Genomic DNA, 22531 nt, shown 5'->3' with positions numbered 1-22531 from the left:
TTTTGTGTGAAAAAAAAAGTGTATTGCTAATTTCAGACACTCAATTCTAAACATGGAATCCTGTTGCCTGTTTAAGACCTGAAGCAGACAGGATATATCTGATGGAACTGTTAAACCATTTTATGGCCACAACAAATTCTGCTATAGCTGGCAGCAACAGATTTTAAGGTCAAAGAATTTGACACTTTTTCACTTGATAAGCCAGCACAGTTGAGATTGTGCTGAATTAATGTCTTTGCATGAGTGATTCTAAGCTTTTTTTTTTCAAGTCTCTGAATCAAATGCTGAGTTTCATAGACTAATGAAAATCAGTCAGCAACATACCTAATATAAAGGCTTGGCTGATGTAAAGAACCCAAACTTCATTTGTGCTTTTAGTATATCCATAGCTTTTTCATCTCCTGGTAAGAGTGAGAAAGTGCTACTAATTGTTTGCTCACCAGCCACACCAAACAATACTGCATACTAATTCTCTACAGTCCACTACTATACTTTCCTGCCTCCCAGTTGAAGGCAGCACTTGGAAAGATGGGTGCTGGATGACATGACTGACTCATTTTTGCCCAAAAGTTGAAAAAGGAAAGGCAAAGGCCATTTTGTTGTGGCTGATCAGTATCTTAACTCATCTAACCATCTTGGTTCTATATCCCATAACATCCCTGTCTAATACCAACCTCCCCCTCAGTTCTGACTTTTCCAATTGTCTCCTAGTTGCTACCAAGTTATTTTGAGTGTTAAATTTCTAATGCCCTTTTATATGATGCTTTTAAAGTGGTATATTATCAATTCTCCCCCCCACCCCCCCCCCCCCCCCCACACCTTGTTGAACTGGCATGGAACCTGCAGATAAAGGAACTGTTAACCAAGACCATATTAACATGTAATTCTTTTGGTTTATAATAATGTTTCTGGGTACAATAGTTTGGCTAAATGTCTCTGCCATCAACATTCTAGTAATGTCTGGTTAGTAATGGGTATAAGGGTCGTGTGTATGGAAGTGATTTCCACATGTCCTGGATGCTCAGAGTAGGAACCACAGATGTAGTTTACAATTTCTACAAACTTGTCAAATCCCAAACAAGTTTATCCTATTCACTTGCAGCAGAATTTCATCCTTCAATTAATAAACTACCAGTTGCTATAGTGGAATCATTGAATTTTGTCACAAACCAACTATAAATTTACAAAATGATTACACAAACAGTACATTCAGCTTATTTTTCTAAGCTCCAATTCATCCTCCTGGCCAGAGGAGAGTTTAGGTATTGCATGTTCAAATAACAGGGGTTATGATCCACACTATAGAGGAAATCTGTTGGCAGCTACCCAGTCTTTTGCACAAATTTTGCCTTCAATAGCTGGCTATAAATGGTTGAGCCCAAACTCTTATTATTTTCATATCCTGTTCAACTATTAAACTGAACTTGCACCCTAGTCCAAACTTTCCTCTTTTCCCAATCCCCTACTCTTGCCTCTTGTTACCCCTGCAACCTTTATCTCTATCATGATGCTGGAAATCCCTAACAATATTAGGTTTTCTTTCAGCCACAGCAGTCCTTGAGCTGAAGCTATTGCTACTTTCTCGAGTGCAACAAGGGTTAAATTATTCACCATCTCGATTGAGCACCACCCCCCCCCCCCCCCCCCACAAACTTAAATTCTAGCTTAGCATCTCCCTCAAATGGCTAAAAAGCCTAGACACATAGTGCTTAGTTTCTTTGCACCAACTTTCCAAAATAAAAAGTGCAAAGAACAGCAGTTGTCCACTGAAACTTTGTAGATCTCAGCCTATTCTTGCATGTTGGAGCTCACATGCTACCTTTTCCTTCGTGTGGAAAGCTACCTCCACATAAGTACAAAGTCCAGCATGTACTCGTACGCCTTGGCAAAAAAGTTGATCAGCGTGCAATACATAGAACTTAAAGCTGATGTAAAAGTTATTGTTCAAACACCCAGAAAGTGAGAATTTTTAAAAGAAATTAAGTCATTGCAAAGAACCGCTTAACTTTAGTGTGAAAAGACTTCATTCCACTTTTAATTAGCCTTTTGTGCTGATCTGTTTCTATCCTTTACAAATGACGTGGGGCTTCCCTTGCATGATTTTGTGAAGGTGTAATGAAAATAAAAAAAAATTGTCAAAAAACTGTGTTGTCAAATTATTCCTAATCAGTTTGACTTTGCTCTTAAAGCCCCACCAGTAAGCCTCACATGTTTTCAAAAAAACCGAATATGAATGGGCTGATGCCAGCATCAATTTACTTCTGGTCACTTGCTAATTTTTGCACATTACTCTGGCTGAAGTGCACAATGCCAGGTTACCTTTTAATTCAATGTACCGGGCTACCTGTGTGAGCTGCCTCTGCCCATAACCTGCCACTTGTGCCTGGAGTTAAATCCTTATCCATTCTGAGGAATTTTACAAAATGTTAAGCTAGTAGTGGAGAACATCATGCCCTCAAAAAATGCTGAACTTAGTTATAACGTTTCTATGGTAAGACAAGTCTCTGTACGCACGTTCTACCCTTGCTGCTGCAGCTCAGGCATATTATGAGTTTTCAGGATACTTTGCTTTTACTCCAACACATCGATCACGAGTAATACTCTGATCAGTCGTCAGCTTCTGAAAGAACTACCACTCCCTCTGCACCATAATAGGCTATGAATTTAAAAGCCCATTTGCAAACACTTCCCCACCAAGCAGAAATATTACCACTTTTAATACATCAATTTCTCTACGCAATAAATTGGTCAGAATAAACAGTTTAATTCTTTGAAATGTGACCTTGTGAAAAAGTGCATAAACACAACTCTGCTCTGTTGTGGAAGTTGGTATGAGGGTGCGTCAAGATAAATGGGTGTCCTGTATTCCACTGCCACTCACTGAGTCAACAGCTGTTCCTAGGAAATCGGCTGTGGATATATTTGGACTGGAACCTCTACTGCGAGAACGGGTCAAGTTGTAAAGGTCTCTGAATTTAGCCCAGCTGAAACTACCTGACCAGTAGGTGCAGGGAGTTCTGGATGACTCTGGACCTCCAGGTAAGAGAACTGTTTTGACTTTGCGAAGCAGGTCCCTGAGAGATCAGCTGATCTCTGACTCAGCAGAATGTCCACCAGGAGATCTGTAGCAGCAATCTGTGTTGGTTCCTCAAAGCCAATGGTGATGAGGAGCTCATAATCACCACGGGGCTGCTTGTAAAGAAACCTAAAATATAGAAATGAGTGATTTAGAGAACATGCTGGGGTCCTGTAGGAGAAACCAATTCCATATAGGAATAAGCTAGCCTGACAGCAAAGGGTGAAAGACTTGCTCTATTATGGACTAAAGTTTTCCCATCAGATATAGCACCAGAGGCCCATGTGATTTTTTTTAAATAAAGATAAAATCAAACTATTAAACTTAACAAAAAGTACCACCTGTTTTAAAAGGGACATGACCAATTTAAAAAAACCCAAACAAAAACAAAGGAAACTACTAACTTAAATATTTTCTGCATCCACCACAGATGGTCTTAAGCCTACCAGCAGACACCATATGCTCCCCCTCCAGGGCCACCCAGGACCAGAATCAGGGAAGAGAAGCGGGCAGCCAGAGGGACCACCTCCTTTACCCCAATGAGCCACATCCAACTTGGCCCTGTGGATGGCCACCTTGGTCAGGTCCAGGAGCAGACCCACGAGGTCCTCTGACCTGCCCTTCCCCATCCCTCTTAGGCAGTCAAAGATCACGTGCATGGGACTGAAGTGCAGCCAGAGGTTGAGTAGCAGCCCCTGCGGCTCCCATTGTGGGATCAGTAATTTAAGTTGCCATTTGCAGTTTTGAACAATTCTTGCAAGCTATTACTTTATTGGTACAGTTCTGAATTCTTCCTTCTCGTCCTTCACCCAGCACAAGCACAGCCCTAAAAGACAATTCAGTTCTACAAAGCAACTCACGTTAAATATCCAGGTGTGCTTTCCTTTATTTTTGGGCAGGGGAGAAGAGAAGTGAAGGGAAAGCTGCAGATGGATAAAATGTGTGTTAAAATGCAATGTCTAGGGTAGATCACTGCAATATGTGATTCAGAAACAAGGTTTGTTAATCTGCTATATGTCAATGCCCCTCTCTTTCCTCTTCCCCTCTATCTTGTATCTAGCTCTAGCTGGAGCACACACACAAAATTATATCTCCTTAACTTTGCTGATTTCCTCTCTGGCATTAGTGCCAGTCAAGCTGTGTAAAGGCCATGAGGTATGTATGGAAGTGATTTAAGGTTTCAGTGATAGAAAAGTACACTTAGCTGAGAATATGATGGCTGTAGAGGGTTTATTTTGGAGTGTCTCCAGGCCCTGTACTTATAGCATTACCTTATCCAATAAAGATCTATGTCATAGAGATACAGCACCGAAACGGGCCCTTCGGCCCACCGAGTCTGCGCCGACCATCAACCACCCATTTATACTAATCCTACATTAATCCCATTATTTCCCTCTCACATCCCCACCTTCCCTCAATTCTCCTACCACCTACCTACAAGCTACGACCATATTTCCATTGGTATAACCACGTAACCAAAGTGCCTTATACCACCACTTTGGGAACTGATATTTGATTAAAGAAATGTTCTTTTGTAGGAAGTCAGAGAGCATGTCTGATGAATGGGATTGGACATGGCAAATATCTTCGCTATCTGGTGTGCCCCTGCTGAAAAGTACAAGTTCAAGATAGATGCATTTAGCAGAAGATAATCATGAGGGTGAAAGGATATGTTGATGGGGTGAGATGGAGGAGGTGGGTGTAGCATAAACACCAGCATAGGCCAGTTGAGCTGAATGGCTTGTTTCTGTGCTGTACGTTCTATGTAAATCTATGCAGTATAAAGCTCAATATTGGCAGCAGTTACCAGCAAAGGAGATCTGGCTCCCCTGGAGCTGGTTCTACCTGAATCCAGCGACCAATAGACCACAGGCGCCTGCTTTTAGCAGTGGCAGTTGTACTTTTGGAGCCAGCCTGGCTGTTTTCCATCACTTGACTTGCCTCCTTGAAGCACAGGAAGTAACTGTACAACAATAGAATGGGACAGTAAAGAAGCAATTCTGAAGGACAGAAGAAGCTATGTAGAAAAATGCAACCAACATTGGCAATACAACTCCCGGTGATACAACTCAACCAGCAATACTTAGACCAGGTAAACTATCGTGCAGACCCCCATCTGCCAAGAATGAGGCATATTAATTTTATCATATGAACATTGATTTTAAACTAAAATAAAAGCAAAATACTGCAGATGCTGGAAATCTGAAATAAAAACAAGAAATGCTGGAAATACTCAGCAGATCTGGCACCATCTGTGGAGAGATTTCTACACAGATGCTGCCAGACATATTGATTTTAAACTATTGCTGGAGTGAAGAAAGGACTTGTTAAAAAAATCACCAGACACTTGGGCGGAAGGACATTTGCATACTAACAGACAGTGCTTGTGGAGACAAAGGACTATTCCCTAGTCCACTTAACCCACAATGGACTTTGATCAGCAGACATTGAAGGTGAGGCAGCTCACATTCCAGGATGACTGCTAAGATGGCAGAATCCACAAACAGAAGTGGCCAAACCAGCTAGTCACAAGCCATTGGACCCACAGAAGACATGTAACCTTCAAGATAGAAAAAACTCTGACGTCGAAACAAGTTCAAGTGTGCACTGGGCCCCAACGAATTTGCAAATCTGACCAGCAACCAGAGGACAGTAAAACATAAACCCATCTATTGCCTCAAACTTTTCCCCTTTATTGTTTTCTACTTTTCTGTCTCTATCTGCGTGTGTGTTTATCACGTATGCATGCTAGCGTGGTCATGTCACATATTTGTAGTCGGTAACCAGATTAGAGTTTAAGATTAATAAACTTCCACCTTTCCTGTTGAAAATCGAAGAAAACCTGTGTGAACTGATTTCTTTGTCTTACATTTGGAAAGCGGTGAACAGGGATTCACTAAGGGGGAGCTTAAACACCATGTTTTTAAAAATTAAACCCTGTACTGTTAAACCAGGCAAAGGCTGAAAGGGAACCCCTAGACCCTGTCTCACCTGGTCATAACAATATAAATCCATATAATAACAGGTAAAATAGCATTCATGGTTAGAATTGTATAGCACAGGGGAAGGTTGTTTGGCTACCGTGGAATCATAGAATGGTTATAGCACAGGAGGTCATTCGGCCTGTCAAGTCCGTGCTAGTTCTCTGCAAGAGCAATTTTGCTATTCCCACTCCACCTCCTGTTCCCTGTAGCCCTGCAAATTTTTTTCTCTTCAGGTGCTTATCCAATTCCCTTTTCAAATCCACGATTGAATCTGCCTCCACCACCCTTTCGGGCAGTGCATTTCAGATTGTAACAACTTGCTGGGTCAAAAAGCTTTTCCTCATGTCGCCTTTGGTTCTTTTAGCCAATCACTTTTTAAATCAGTGTCCTCTGGTTCTCGGCCCTTCTGCCAACTGGAACAGTTTCTCCCTATCTACTCTCTCCAGACCCCTCATAATATTGAACACCTATCAAATTTCCTCTCAACCTTCTCTTTAAGGAGAACAGCCCAGCTTCTCCAATCTATCCACGTAACTGAAGTCCCTCATCCCTGGAACCATTCTCGTCATTCTTTTCTGCACTCTCTTTAAAGCCTTCACACCCTTTTACCCTGTATATCTATACTTACTATTCTGTACAGGGCTTTGCCGCATCCCCAAAGGAAGTTCCTTCGCTGATATCTACATTCCACCGGATTTTCTTGAATAGCAGGGTTGGCTCCTTTGCGGCTGTGTATGGTACGGGCATACAGTACCGGAAGATGGAAACACGAAACCAGTGGCCGAGGCGGAACTCTCCTCTGTAGAAGTAACAGATACTGGAACACCAGGATTAAAGAAAGGAGAGAGATCGAGTGTAGCAGGGGGAAATCATTACGATTCTCTGATTTATTTGTACATCTCACCTCCCAGGCTCCAGGAAAAAAAGTAGTGTTTACGGTCTCTACCCATTCCAGTTTGACAAAGGTTTCTCCCCAGTATTGTGTCTAATTCTGGGCCCTACACTTTAGAAAGAATGTCAAAGCCTTGGAGAGGAGAATTACTAGAACGGTACCAGGGATGAGGAACTTCGGTTATGTGGAGAGACTAGAGAAGCTGGGGTTGTTCTATTCGGATCAGAGGAAGTTAATAGAGGAATTCAAAATGGCAAAGTGTTTTTGATAGAGTAAGGAGAAACTGTACACAGCTAGTTGTTGTGATCTGGAATGTGCTGCCTGAATGGGTGGTGGAAACAGATTCAGTAGGACCTTTCAAAAGGGAGTTGGTCCTATGAGGCCTTGTTCAAATGGTCTTTCTTCATCTTTGAGTCAAGACAACAGGACATTTGAGAAGGGGGTGGCAACACTTCCAAGCCTGATCACATCCTCATTGGACTTTTATTTGCAATACAGTTTAGGTCATTTTCCCTTTGCAAGCTTAGGAAGTGCCGACACTAACCAGAGCCTGGAACCATCCTGGTCTGTGGGGCTCAGTACCAGACTAGGCAGACCAGCTCAGTCCAGAGCCAGATCACTAATGAACCAGACCGTCTGGTCTCCTTGAGCTAGTTGGCAGTTTGAGACGACTAAGTTTATACAGTCTGATACTTTCTTGGATTGCGATTTCATTTCCTATTGGACAGCGATGGTGACGGGGCAGGGTCCCCATTACCTGCAGGGGTCCGTCTCCTCCAGCGAGATGAAGCCGAAGGATGCGTACATTAGGACCAGCTGCTCGAGACTGGAGGCCAGCTGCTGGGAGAACTGCAAAAGCTGGGAAAACATAGCAAAGATCAGATGGGCACAGAGAACACAAGAGCAACAATACACACTGGGAGGACGGCTGCCAGCTCAAATAGCACCAGAAATAAAACGGCGTAGAGGTTTGCGTTTGCCTGGTTTGTCTCAAAGCCTATGCCAACTTCCTTGATAAGCAAAGTTACTGACAAAAAAAATAGGCTGCAGGCCAGGGAAAGCCTGGCGTCCCCAGAATATACACAGGATTCTCACAGATAAAAGCGGAAGCTAAGAAAGGGGAGGTGCTAATCATTCACAGGTTCCACCAGTCCAATTGAACCCTGGTGCAGAACTTCAACACTGATTTTAATTTTACACCTGAAGTTTGTTTCCTCAAATACACTTAGTATAAAATTCTTGTCCTCGTTTTCAAATCCCTCCATGGCCAACCCCTCCCTATCTTTGTAATATCCTCCAGCCCCATAACCCTCCAAGATCTCTGCCCTCCTCTACTTCTGGCTCTTGAGTATCCCCCAATTTCATTACTTCATCATTGGCTGCCATACCTTCAGCTGCCTGGCCCCTACGCTCTGCAATTCCCTCCCTAAACCTCTCCACCTCTCTCTCTTGACCTTAAAAGCGACCACTTTGATCAAGCTTTTGGTCACCTATCCTAATATCTCCTTCTGTAGCTCAGTGTCAAACTTTGACAATGCTCCTGTGAAGCGCCTTGGGTTGTTTTACTATGTTAAAGGCGCTACATAAATACAATTAGTTGTTGTTCTCCTCACCCAGCATCAGTACATGCAAACACACTTCCAACAGGAGCCACTGTATAGTAATGAAGATCCTGCCAATTTTCAGGTACACTTATAGCATCTTATTGCTGTCCCAGATACCAGACTGGAAACTGAATCCTGAAACTTCCAAGAGAAAGACCTTGCATTTATATAATGTCTCTCGTGACCTCAGGATGTCCTGAAGTGCTGTCTAGCCAATGAAGTACTTTTGAAATGTTGTCCCTGTTGTAATGTAGGAAACATGGCAGCCAATTTGTGCACAGCAAGCTCCCACAAACAGCAATGTGACGATGACCAGATAATCTGTTTTAGTGATGTTGATTGAGGGGTAAATATTGACCAGGACACCGGGGAAAACTCCCCTGCTCTTCTTCGATCTTTTATGCCAATGTGAGAGGGCAGACGGGGCCTTGATTAAACAATTCATCCAGGAGACGGCAACTCCAGTAGTGTAACACTCCCTCAGGACTGCCACCGGGAGTGTCTGCCTGGATTATGTTGCGCTGCTAAAACTTTCCTGCAAATAGAGTGGGCAGGACCAGCTCTGGAACCTTTGTCAAAGCGCTTTTCAATCTTATTCCTAAAGCATTACCCGTTTCTGGATATATTCAGGAAGAGGCTTCCTGTCGGAATGGATGCTGCGTGCCGTGGACTCCAGGTAGGCAAAGTATGGCTGGCAGGTTTTCACAAAGATCGGGACGGCCCTGGCAAACTCCTCATTGTGGATTCGGTCTCTGCTGCAGGGAGGGAAGCAAACTGAAGAGCATCAAGTGGCAGACACCTGAGATGTTGTTTGACCTGTAACAATAGTGGCCCAGAAATGTGCTGGAGTGGGCATGTCACAGAGTGCCCCGTTAGACTTTCGGATCGAGCAAGAAACAGATGAACGAGGGAGAAGAAAATAGTGTGAATTAGCGCCAAATCAGGTTCAGAAAAAGAAATAAAGAGACAAAGAAAAATTGGATTAAGAGGGAGAGAGAAAATAGGGATAGAAGGAAAAGTAAGAAAATGTTTTTAAAATCTCTAACAACAATTTTTATATCAGTAGGAATGAGGCTCCACAGTTTAAACTGTTCCTTTTCTGGGCAGGAGAGATTGAGTAGCATGGCAGGAACATAAATCTCATCTTTGGGGCAGCACAGTGGTGCAGTGGTTAGCACCGCAGCCTCACAGCTCCAGTGACCCGGGTTCAGTTCTGGGTACTGCCTGTGCGGAGTTTGCAAGTTCTCCCTATGTCTGTGTGGGTTTCTGCCGGGTGCTCTGGTTTCCTCCCACAGCCAAAGACTTTCAGGTTGATGGGTAAATTGGCCATTGTAAATTGCCCCTAGTGTAGGTAGGTGGTAGGAGAATGGTGGGGATGTGGTAGGGAATATGGGATTAATGTAGGATTAGTATAAATGGGTTGTTGTTGGTTAGCACAGACTCGGTGGACCGAAGGGCCTGTTTCAGTGCTGTATCTTTCTATGACTAAGAAAGGTACTTTTACTGTTAAATTCCAGCCCTAACTTTCTGTGATGAGTTTAACGGACAATTAATGCATAAATGCAGCAATTTCGTAAAACTCACAGGGCGGTTGAAGATGAGCTGCCATTTTCATGAGGCTAATGGCGGAGAGACATAAATCATCCAGCAACCTGTGGTGATTCACAATTCATTGGTACCTCTCCCTTCCCTCATCACAGATTGCTGCATGATTTACTCATTGCGAGCATCTTTAAACTGGCCGTGATTTTGTCAGCAAAATCTAGGCCAACTATCAGATGCCATCATAGTTCCAACCATAAACTACTCCTGCCCTTTCAGCCATATAATCTCCTGCAAGAGGCAAAAAAACATCCATTGCTCATGGACTCAGCTGCAGAAGGATAAAGCCAGCTAGACGAAGAATTGGGCAGAAAGAAATTATAGGAAAAAAGAATAGGATGAGACTTTACCTCTGTGAGAAAGAGTATAAATGGAAGTGAGCTGGGCCAATACCTGTAGACCAGGTGTGTCTGGAACTCCTCTGCCTTCTTCAGCAGGTATTGAAGCTGCTGTTCTATTGGTTGAAGCTTCTCTTCCATTAGTGTGATGTCATACTGAGGTACCTCATCCTCCAGCCCACGTGGCTGCTCCTCCTTCCCCTGGTGCAGCGGCGGGAATGTGTCGCTGCTCGGGATTTGTGCAGCAGAAGCCTGTGCCGCCTGGATGGTTGACGAGCTGGAGTAGGCCAAGGCAGGGAGAAAGACTTGGTTGTCCTTCCTCTGTTTTTCTTGCCCCATCAACTGGTGCAATTCTGTCTCTGACCAGTGGGACCCTTGTGCTTCCATGTTGCCCACCTCCATTGAGCAGGAGCACTTTGGCTTATCTCTCCTCTTATACGCCACCACATCATGTCCATTGATAACATTTTCCTCCATTCTGTAAGTAATGAAGAAACCCTGAATATTAATTATTCCTTGGCCAGCCTGGCTTCCTATGCAACAACAAACTCTATCCAAGTTGGCATTATGCTGCCAACCAAGTTGCCTCATCAGACTTCAAGCAGCTAAGTAAAGAGTATAGGATTGGAAACTAAATCTCCTGCTCTCCCACTCAGCTATGGAATTTTATAGGGCATCAGGAAGGAGGGGGGAAACAAGCTGACAATAATAAAGATTATAACTACTAATTTTTGAAAGTATTCCCCAACTATTTTATTTCCCCTTATTTTTACAGAGCCACACACTGAGATTCTCAGTATCTGCAGTTCTCTAATACTAATTTTAGACACTGAGTATTTTCCCCTCTGTTGTCATACTAAGCCGCAGAGATCAGGGCCGAACATGCTCAAGCTCCAGTCTGTCTTTAGTTAGCCGATGTTAGTTGAAGGGCTACAATTGACTTCGGTTGCCTAGTCTCATGCTAGGCCCCCACCTGCCAAGAATGAGGCACATTAATTTTGTCATGAACACTGATTTTAAACTGTTACTTGTTAAACAGATCAGCCGTGGCTGGAAAAGACATTCGCATATTAACAGACGGTGATTGGAAGGACAAAGGACCATTCTCTGACACATTCAACCCACAATGGACCTTGATCACGAGGTATTGTGTGTAAGAGGAGCATTTCAGGGACTGCTAAGGTGATACAATCCAAGACATGGTCAGACCAGTTAGTCACATGACTAATCTGCTGGGCAACCTGGGTTTTTCTGAATTGTACAAATAGTTTGAACTCAGAGACTGTTTGTTTGCTGCTGGACTGAGAAGATCTCTCCTGTCTGCTCCCATCTGTTTCTCACAAGCCTCTGAATCCACTGAAGACACTTGAACCCCAAGAGAGAAAAGCCTCCTACAGCAACAAGGTTTAACAAGATGACTGGGCCCCAATGAAAAGCAAGATCTACCTACAATCAAGGACTCTACAGTGAGCTCGAAGAATCGTAATAACAACTCTTCAGATGTTGCCTCAAACTTTTCCACTTTATTTTCCTTCTGCTCTTTCCTGTCTCTATTTGCATGTGTGTATCACGTATGCATGATAGCATGGGTGCGTCGTGTATCCGTAGGCGTCAACCGAATTAGAGTTTAAGTTCAAGTTTAATAAATTTCAACTTTTCTTCTTTAAACCTAAGAAAGCCTGTTTGTGCTGGTTTCTTTGCCTTATAATTGGAAAGCGGTGAACAAGGATTCACCAAGGGGGAGCTAAAAACACGGTGTGTTTAAAATTAAACCCTGTTACGGTAAGACCAGGTGAAGGCTGAGAGGGATCCCTAGACCCTTTTCTCACCTGGTCATAACACCTAGGCTAGGGAAAGGAAAAATTAGCCGGGTTCTAATTGGGATTGAGTCACCCGAGCGGCTATTTCTAATATGAAGTTAGACGGTGAACGTGAGCAGGATATTTGAGTGTATTGTCAAAAGATAATTGGCCAAAGAACCAGAGGGGAGATGAGGGATTTTTTTTTAATGCAGAGAATTGTTGTGATCCGGAATGTTGTGAATCTGCCTGAAAGGGCGGTAGAAGCAAATTCAATTGTAACTTTCAAAACTGAATTGGCAAAATACTTGAAAAGGAAACATTTGCAGGGCTGTGGGGAAAGAACAGTGGGAGTGGGATTAATTGGATAGCTCTTTCACAGAGCTGGTACAGGCATGATGGGCCGAATGGCCTCCTGTTATGCTGTACGATTCTATGAACTATTCATGGGACTTCACTATTGGGTTCAAACACGTTTCAGTCACTCAATACCAATGAGATGCCAGGAACCCTGGCAGATTTTTCCTTTCCCTAGCCTAGGCAACGGAGGTCAATTGTAGCCCGACATTGGTTAATTAAAGACAGACCGGAACTTGAGCATGTCCGACCCTGATCTCTACAGCTTTGTACTACAACACAGGGGGGAAATAGTCAGCATCTAAAATCTGTCGCAATATTTGTGAAGTTCATTTCCAAATGAGGGATAAAGGAATGAAGGAGCAAATACAGAGTGTGCATAAATTTATGAATAAATGGAGGGGGATTTAATTCGGAAACCAGCACCCAATAACTGCATGTTAGGAAGACAAGGTGGAATATTCCAAGGCAATATTGGAGGGGTGGGGGGGAAATCACAACAACATTGTTGCTAGGAATATGTACAGAACTTAAGAACTGGCTGTATTGAACAGACTACACCTGTATATATCCAGCTGGTCCAGTTTCCCAGTCAGCCTGCCAGTCACTCCAGTTGAAATGAAGGGATGCAGAGCCAGCTATTTGGGATCCAGTATATAAATAATTTGGGATGTCAAGTGTGATGAATGAAGCGTGCTTGGGAGGAACAGGTGACTTTGGACCTACGCTTCCCAAAGCTCTCCACCAACTGGGAGGTTTTCCCTCGCTTCCGTGTCTGGGTCTGTTGTTGACACACTGATAGAGATTGATCACTGTGATTAGTCAATAACTCCATTATCGTTGCATCATATGACGACCAGGATGGTAGAAGGTGAACTTGGACCTTGGTCTTTCCTCACCCAGCAATTCCTACGTTCCTGTGATATTGAAATAAAATTAAATTTTTGCAATGGTATTATTAAAAAAAAAAGTTTCAATAAAGTGGCTCAGAGAAGTTGTCCAGTAACAATGTCTGGTTTCTTAATTCCAAGCAAGGTGAGGGGGCTCATTTAATCTACATTAGAAAAGTAGAGCCTTAAATTAATGGAGAAATAATAGAAAAAAAATAAAAACTGAAGGAAAGAAGAAAATTTAGAAAGCAGCCTAAATTTAGGGAATACTAAACTATATGAAATGAACAAGCTATCAACAAAGTAAAAACAGAGAATGCTGCAAGCAGATCACACATCCTTTAGAATCTGAAAGAGAAAATAAAAATCGATGTTTTAGATACAGAACCTTCTTCAGAACTTAGAACCCACGTGAAAGATTAAACTAATTTTCCCTATCAATTTCTGCGGTGTATTTTCAACATTTCCTGTGTGTTTTTTATTACAAATTAACAGTTTCTCTTTGTAATTTATCTTCTTGGGAGCAATACGCCCTTAATTTCTGTTAAAAATTGATTTTAAAAAGTATCAAGACTTAGAAAACTTTATGACATGAGGAAATAATTGAGAAAAAGTAAACTTTCAATTGTGGTATCGCCAATTTTTTTAAAAAAGCACGAACAATCTTAAAAACAGAGCATTAAAGCTGTGACAAAAATGTTTTGATGACTGTAACTTCTTAAAAACAGAGGAAAGAAAGATTAATATTTTAAATTTCTGCAAAAGCAACCTTTTTCTTTTTAGATAATGCTTGAGTATGTGTAAAGTTTATTTTGCTCACTTGTCCCAAGCTGTTGCTTCAGCCTCTTCCTTGCGGCTCCTGTTCAAATATCAACACAGGGCGCGCTCCCGCGCAGCCTGGCGGACACGCGCCCCAGGAGGGTTTCAATTCAGAAAAGGCGCGCGTTACCAGGGGAACGGTGCACGCGCGCGAATCAGAACTGCCCCTCCCCCCCCCCCCCCCCCAGAGAACAGAGTCTGGGATTTTATTATCAATACATTGGGAATGGAATTGGGATTTTATATTAGATTGGGAATGGAATTTTATATTAGATTGGGAATGGAATTTTATATTAGATTGGGAATGGGATTTTATATTAGGTTGGGAATGGGATTTTATATTAGATTGGGATTTTATATTAGGTTGGGATTGGGATTTTATATTAGATTGGGAATGGGATTTTATATTAGGTTGGGATTTTATATTAGATTGGAATTGGGATTTTATGTTCGATTGGGAATGGAATTTTATATTAGATTGGGATTGGGATTTTATATTAGGTTGGGAATGGAATATTATATTAGGTTGGGAATGGGATTTTATATTAGATTGGGAATGGGATTTTATATTAGGTTGGGATTTTATATTAGATTGAGATTGGGATTTTATATTAGATTGGGAATGGGATTTTATATTAGATTGGGATTGGGACTTGATATTAGATTGGGAATGAGATTAGATGATGGTGAGATTTGGGTGGGAATTAGGTTAGAGATTTTGATATTAGGCAAGGATGAGATGGAGTTGGACAATTTTTATATTTAAAATACCTCAAATCCAGTATTTCATGGTTGAAGTGGAATATAAATGAAGGCCTAATGGGAAGACCAGCAAGCATCAGACTATATGAGACAATATCTGCAGCAAGCACTGCCAGGTCAAAAACAACTTTTATTTATGAAACGTGTACCAAAATGTCCCAAACTACTTTACAGGACACTAATCAAACACAATTTGACGCAGCCATATAAAGAGATGTTAGGACAGGTGATCAAAACCTTAGTCAAAGAAGTAGGTTTTAAGGAGCATCTTAGAGGTAGAGAGGGAGAGATGTTTAGGGAGGGAACTGGGAATTCCAGTATTTAGCCCCAGGCGGCTGAAATCACAGCTGGAAATATTGGAACAATGGAAATTGGGAATGCATAAGAGGTCAAAATTGAAGGAGCGCAGCGATTTCAGAGAGTTGTAGGGCTGGAGGAGGTTACAGAGCAAGGGAGGCGAGAGGCCAGGGACAGATTTGAACACAAGGATCAAGCCTCATTGCTTTCAGTTACTGTTCAGGATGCTGGACAAGAGCTGAGTGAATGGGACAGCATCAAGTATTTAAACATAATTTCTGGAAACACAGAAAAAATGGAACAAACTCTCCCAGAAGGAAGTAGATTGGGTCACTGCAGTAGAGAGTGTAGGGAAAGATGCAGTTGGGTGGTGTTAGGCTTCCTGGTACCAGCTATTAAAGAGCTCTCTATATTAGTAGAGGGAAGTGATTTATAAAATAAATATATAATTGTACTCGTAAAGGACTCCATTTACTTTGGTCAGTTTTTTGTTAAAATACATCATCATCAGATCTACATTGACATTTTTGATGAGTAAATACCCAGGTCCAAATATTCCATTGGCTTCATTTACTGGGTAGATTTGAGATTTGTCAAACTTGCCCACAGATGTGCCCTGACCCTGTCCCAAATCCTGGGCTCTTGGCTGGATTCTCATATTGTGAGTTGGCATCAATGCAATTTCCCTGCACTGTCTGAACATGAGAAGGGTCACTTGACCCACTTACAAATGCCATATTAAGTAGCCTTGAAGTTTGAAATAAAGACAGAAAATGCTGAGAATACTCAGCAGGTCTGGGAGCATCTGTGGAGAGAGGAACAGAGTTAACATTTTAGGTCGATGACCCTTCATCAGCCTTGAAGTTTATTGGACTGCATAATAAATATGTTCTGAAAAAGGAATTTTTAAATTCTTAAAGATTGATAGGATGAGTTGAAGAATGGTGGGAGGAGGCTCTCATGGAACATTAGCACCAGTGTAGGGCCAGTTTCTGGGCTGTAAATTCTGTGTAAGTCGGTGACTTGTCCTGTGATCTCCCTTCCCTGGTTTGGTGTCAGTGAAAACTATAGCAACCTGAGATTGCCAATTTAGAGTACAAAATAAAGCTGTATGTGGAATATAGAAGCTCGTTCTTGTACATAGCTGTAATAATTTAATTTCATTAACACTCGAAGAAATTAGATGTTTGGATGTTGGTAGTATCAGTCCTGGCTTGTTCTAACCTCATTCTCAAATTATGACCAGTCAGATTAATCCCATGTGAGCCGCATGGAAGATGGCAGGATCCCCAAAGACACATTGTACAGCGAGCTCGCCACTGGTATCAGACCCATCGGCCGTCCATGTCTCCGCTTTAAAGACATCTGCAAACACGACATGAATTCCTGTGACATTGATCACAAGTTGTGGGAGTCAGTTGCCAGCGTTCGCCAGAGCTGGCAGACAGCCATAAAGGCGGGGCTAAAGTGTGGCGAGTCGAAGAGACTTAGAAGTTGGCAGGAAAAAAGACAGAGGCGCAGGGGAGAGCCAACTGTGTAACAGCCCCGACAAACAAATTTTTCTGCAGCACCTGTGGAAGAGCCTGTCACTCCAGAATTGGCCTTTATAGCCACTCCAGGCGCTGCTCCACACACCACTGACCACCTCCAGGTGCTTACCCATTGTCTCTCGAGATAAGGAGGCCAAAGAAAGAAGTAGTATGTAGTTGTAGTATTCTGGCACTTTGAGGCTATTTTATCAGTGACATATAAAGTACTTCTTATTTTAATGAAAATTGCCTTTAAACTATGAAGTGTGAGCTCTCTATTTGAGATTAGCATGCACAGAATCATAGAATGATTACAGCACAGAAGGAGGCCATTCAGCCCATCATGTCTATGCTGGCTTTCTGCAACAGCAATTCAGCTAGTCCCACTCCCCTGCCTTTTCTCCGCAGCCCTGTAATTATCCTATTCCCTTCTGAAAGCCTCGATTGAATTTGCCTCCAACACATGCTCCGGCAGTACTTTCCAGATCTTAACCATATGCTGCATAAATAAGTTTTCCCTCATGCCGCCTCTGGTTCTTTTGCCATTCATGGGGGAGGTGGTGGCATAGTGGTATTATCACTGGACTAGTAACCCAGAGACCAAGGGTATTTCTAAAAACCCATCTAGTTCACTAATGTCCTTTCGGGAAGGAAATCTGCTGTCCTTACCTGGTCTGGCCTACATGTGACTCCAGACCCACAGCAATGTGGTTAACTCTTACATGCCCTCTGAAATGGCCCAGCAAGCCACTCAGTTGTACCTAACCGCTACGAAGTCAATAAAAAGGAATGAAACTGGATGGACCACCCGGCATCGATCTAGGCACCAGAAACGACAACGGCAAACCCAGCCCTGTCGACCCTGCAAAGCACTCCTTACTAACATCTGGGGGCTTGTGCCAAAGTTGGGAGAGCTGTCCCACAGACTAGTCAAGCAACAGCCTGACATAGTCATACTCACGGAATCATACCTTACAGACAATGTCCCAGACACTGCAATCACTATCCCTGGGTATGTCCTGTCACACCGGCAGGACAGACCCAGCAGAGGTGGCGGCACAGTGGTCTACAGTAGGGAGGGAGTTGCCCTGGGAGTCCTCAACATCGACTCCAGACCCCATGAAGTCTCATGGCACCAGGTCAAACATGGGCAAGGTAACCTCCTACTGATTTCCACCTACCGCCCTCCCTCAGCTGATGAGTCAGTACTCCTCCATTTTGAACACCACTTGGAGGAAGCGCTGAGGGTGGCAAGGGCACAAAATGTACTCTGGGTGGGGGACTTCAATGTCCATCACCAAGAGTGGCTCGGTAGCACCACTACTGACCGAGCTGGCCGAGTACTAAAGGACATAGCTACTAGACTGGGTCTGTGGCAGGTGGTGGGGGAACCAACACGAGGGAAAAACATACTTGACCTTGTCCTCACCAATCTGCCTGCCGCAGATGCTTCTGTCCATGACTGTATTGGTAGGAGTGACCACCGCACAGTACTTGTGGAGACGAAGTCCCACCTTCACCTTGAGGATAACGTGCTAAATGGGATAGATTTCGAACAGATCTAGTGATGCAAAACTGGGCATCCATGAGGCACTGTGGGCCATCAGCAGCAGCAGAATTGTACTCAACCACAATCTGTAACCTCATGGCCCGGCATATCCCCCACTCTACCATTACCATCAAGCCAGGAGACCAACCCTGGTTCAATGAAAAGTGCAGGAGGGCATGCCAGGAGCAGCACCAGGCATACCTCAAAATGAGGTGTCAACCTGGTGAAGCTACAACCCAGGACTACTTGCATGCCAAACTGCATAAGCAGCATGCAATAGACAGAGCTAAGCAATCCCATAACCATCAAATCAGATCTAAGCTCTGCAGTCCTGCCACATCCAGTCATGAATGATGGTGGACAATTAAACAACTAACTGGAGGAGGTGGCTCCACAAATATCCCCATCCTCAACGATGGGGGAGCCCAGCACATCAGTGCAAAAGATAAGGTAGAAGCATTTGCAACAATCTTCAGCCAGAAGTCCCGAGTTGATGATCCATCTCGGCCCCCTCCTGAAGTCCCCAGCATTACAGATGCCAGACCTCAGCCAATTCGATTCGCTCCGCGTGATATCAAGAAACAACTGAAGGCATTGGATAATGCAAAGGCTATGGGTCCTGACAATATTCCGGCAATAGTACTGAAGACCTGTGCTCCAGAACTTGCCGCACCCCTAGCCAAGCTGTTCCAGTATAACTATGACACTGGCATCTACCCTGCAATGTGGAAAGTTGCTCAGGTATGTCTTGTACACAGAAAACAGGACAAGTCCAACCCGGCCAATTACCACCCCATCAGTCGACTCTTAATCATCAGTAAAGTGATGGAAGGTGTCATCAACAGTGCCATCAAGCAGCACTTGCTTAGCAATAACCTGCTCAGTGACGCTCAGTTTGGGTTCCACCAGGGCCACTCAGCTCCTGACCTCATTACAGCCTTGGTTCAAACATAGACAAAAGAGCTGAACTCAAGAGGTGAGGTGAGAGTGACTGCCCTTGACATCAAGGCAGCATTTGACCGAGTATGGCATCAAGGAGCCCTAGCAAAACTGGAGTCAATGGGAATCAGGGGGAAAACCCTCTGCTGGTTGGAGTCATACCTAGTGAAAAGGAAGATAGTTGTTGGTGGTCAATCATCTCAGCTCCAGGACATCATTGCAGGAGTTCCTCAGGGTAGTGTCCTAGGCCCAACCATCTTCAGCTGCTTCATCAATGACCTTCCTTCAATCATAAGGTCAGAAGTGGGGATGTTCGCTGATGATTGAACAATGTTCAGCACCATTCACGACTCCTCACATACTGAAGCAGTCTGGGTAAAAATGTAACAAGACCTGGACAATATCCAGGTTTGGGCTGCTAAGTGGCAAGTAACATTCCCAAGCCACACAAGTGCCAGGCAATGACCATCTCCAACAAGAGAGAATCTAATCAACTCCCTTTGACATTCAATGGCATTACCATCGCTGAATCCCCCACTATCAACATCCTAGGGGCTACCATTGACCAGAAACTGAACTGGAGTAGCCATATAAATACCGTGGCTACAAGAGTAGGTCAGAGGCTAGGAATCCTGCGGTGAGTAACTCACCTCCTGACTCCCCACCTGTCCACCATCTACAAGGCACAAATCAGGAATGTGATGGAATACTCTCCACTTGCCTGGTGGGTGCAGCTCCAACAACACTCAAGAAGCTCGACGCCATCCAGGACAAAGCAGCCCGCTTGATTGGCACCCCATCTACAAACATTCACTCCCTCCACGACTGACGCACAGTGGCAGCAGTGTGTACCATCTACAAGATGCACTGCAGCAATGCACCAAGGCTCCTTAGACAGCACCTTCCAAACCCATGACCTCTACCACCTCGAAGGACAAGAGCAGCAGATGCGTGGGAACATCACCACCTGCAAGTTCCCATTTAAGTCACACACCATCCTGACTTGGAACGATATCACCGTTCCTTCACTGTCGCTGGGTCAAAATCCTGGAACTCCCTTCCTAACAGCACTGTGGGTGTACCTACCTCACAAGGACTGCAGCAGTTCAAGAAGGCAGCTCACCACCACCTTCTCAAGGGCAATTAGGGATGGGCAATAAATGCTGGTCTGGCCAGCGATGCCCACATCCCATGAATGAAAAAAAAAAATTCACCTTCAATGTAGAACAACAGAAAGACTTCCATTTTAATATTGCCATTCCTGCCCTCAAGACATCCCAAAGGGCTTCACACCCAATTAGTCACTTTTGAGGTGTCATCACAGGCAGCTAATTTGTGCAGCAAGATCCCACAAATAACAATGAGATAAATGACAAGTTATTCTTGTATTTTCAGAAGTCTGAGCAACCACCAATATGAAACATTCATTTTCTCAGATTGTCAAACATGCTACAATAGAACATAGTTCAACTCTGAGAGTGTTTCTTCTGAGGATTGCTTCTGAATCAGCATGATACAAGTCTAAACCTCTACCAGAATCCCGCAGTTTTTCTTGAATAACAGGTTTCCTGCACAAGTACTTTGCTGCTCAGTATATCCCTAACATGCCCATGCCCATAATTTCTGATTTCAATATCAATCTTTAGTACTTTTTGTTCTTAGGAAGAAAATGTAATCTCTCTTAAAACGCCCATAAAACATGCCTAGTGGTAAAAGGTCTGGTAACCCATACACACCAATTGTCTATTTTTAAGGTAACTGTTGGTGTTTCAACCTGACAATCAGCTTTCAGGTGTGTGTGTGTGTGTGTGTGTGTGTGTGTGTGTGTGTGTGTGTGTGTGTGTGTGTGTGTGTGTGTGTGTGTGTGTGTGTGTGTGTGTGTGTGTGTGTGTGTGTGTGTGTGTGTGTGTGTGTGTGTGTGTGTACTAGTGGACAGTGATCCATGTGTACGAGTGTGTGAAGCATCCATTAGATTCCAGATATCATCCACCAGATATCACACCTCCAAATTTCACACTTTACTATATAGGCAGGGAAATCTTTAATGCAGGTAAAGCAAGCAAATGGTCTTTATTACAAAGAGCTTGGAGTACGAGAATAAAGAGGTCTTGTTACAATTGTACAGGACTTTGGTGAGACCACACCTGTGTGCAGTTTTGGTCTCCATATTTAAGGAAGGATATACTTGCCTTGGAGGCGATACAGGGAAGGTTCACTAGATTGGTCCCTGAGATGAGAGGATTGTCCGAAGATGAGAGGCTGAGTAGATTGGATCTGGAGTTTAGAGGTGATCTCATTGAAACATACAAGATTCAGAAGGGGCTTTACAGGGTAGATTCTGAAAGGGTGTTTTCCCCTGGCTGGGGAATCTAGAACATGGGGACACAGTCTCAAGATAAGGGGCCTATCTTTTAGGACTGAGATGAGGAGAAATTTCTTCACTCAAAGGGTTGTGAATCTTTGCAATTCTCGACCCCAGAGGGTTGTGGATGCTCTAAGGTTGAATATATTTAAGGCTGGGATAGACAGATTTTTGGTCTCTCAGAGAATCAAGGGATATGGGAAGTGGGCAGGAAAGTGTAGCTGAAGCCCAAGATCAACCATGATCGTATTGAATGGCAGAGCAGGCTCGATGGGCCATATAGTCAACTCCTGCTCCTATTTCTTATGCTCTTATTAACCTGGAGCCTGACATGTACAAGCAGGTAAACTGCCTGCAGAGTAACCTTTACAATTATCTGGATCTACAATTATCTAGATTTGCTTATTAGTAGGGGTGACCCTAAAGGATCAAATGACAATAGTGAATCAATATCAATACACTTTGGGCAGTGTAGCGGGACACCCAATCGTCAGAGATTTAAAAATAAATAAACTGGGCTTGATAGAAATTCTGAAATAAAAATACAAACTGATAGAAATGCACTGCAAGTAGGGGTGGGTTGGGGGTGCAGTTAGTGGGAGAAGCAGATTTGAAAGGAACACAACCTAAAAGATTGTCCTTTTAGATGCTGACCCATTTTGTATTTCCAGAAAGTTCTGTTTCCATATTTCATATTACTGACAGACCTGCTGTGCATTTCCAAAATTTCCC

General features: G+C 43.4%; 1 protein-coding gene across 1 annotated transcript; it reads right to left on the bottom strand.

The window, feature by feature from the left end:
* Nucleotides 1–2812: 2812 nt before the first annotated feature.
* Nucleotides 2813–14408, bottom strand: c43h19orf67 (chromosome 43 C19orf67 homolog). The gene is made up of 7 exons (XM_068020823.1): nt 14363–14408; nt 10552–10974; nt 9167–9311; nt 7710–7810; nt 6689–6859; nt 4884–5039; nt 2813–3205 (listed from the first exon to the last, which is right to left on the bottom strand). Exons 2-7 carry the CDS (start codon nt 10971–10973, stop codon nt 2953–2955), a joined length of 1248 nt encoding a protein of 415 aa, XP_067876924.1. The 5' UTR covers nt 10974; nt 14363–14408; the 3' UTR covers nt 2813–2952.
* Between the last annotated feature and the right edge of the window lie 8123 nt (nt 14409–22531).

The sequence above is a fragment of the Heterodontus francisci genome, chromosome 43, assembly GCF_036365525.1.
Source record: "Heterodontus francisci isolate sHetFra1 chromosome 43, sHetFra1.hap1, whole genome shotgun sequence".
In the NCBI taxonomy this organism is placed as follows: domain Eukaryota; kingdom Metazoa; phylum Chordata; class Chondrichthyes; order Heterodontiformes; family Heterodontidae; genus Heterodontus; species Heterodontus francisci.
The sequence above is the reverse complement of the archived record's forward strand: the minus strand, read 5'-3'. Positions and strand labels throughout refer to the sequence as shown.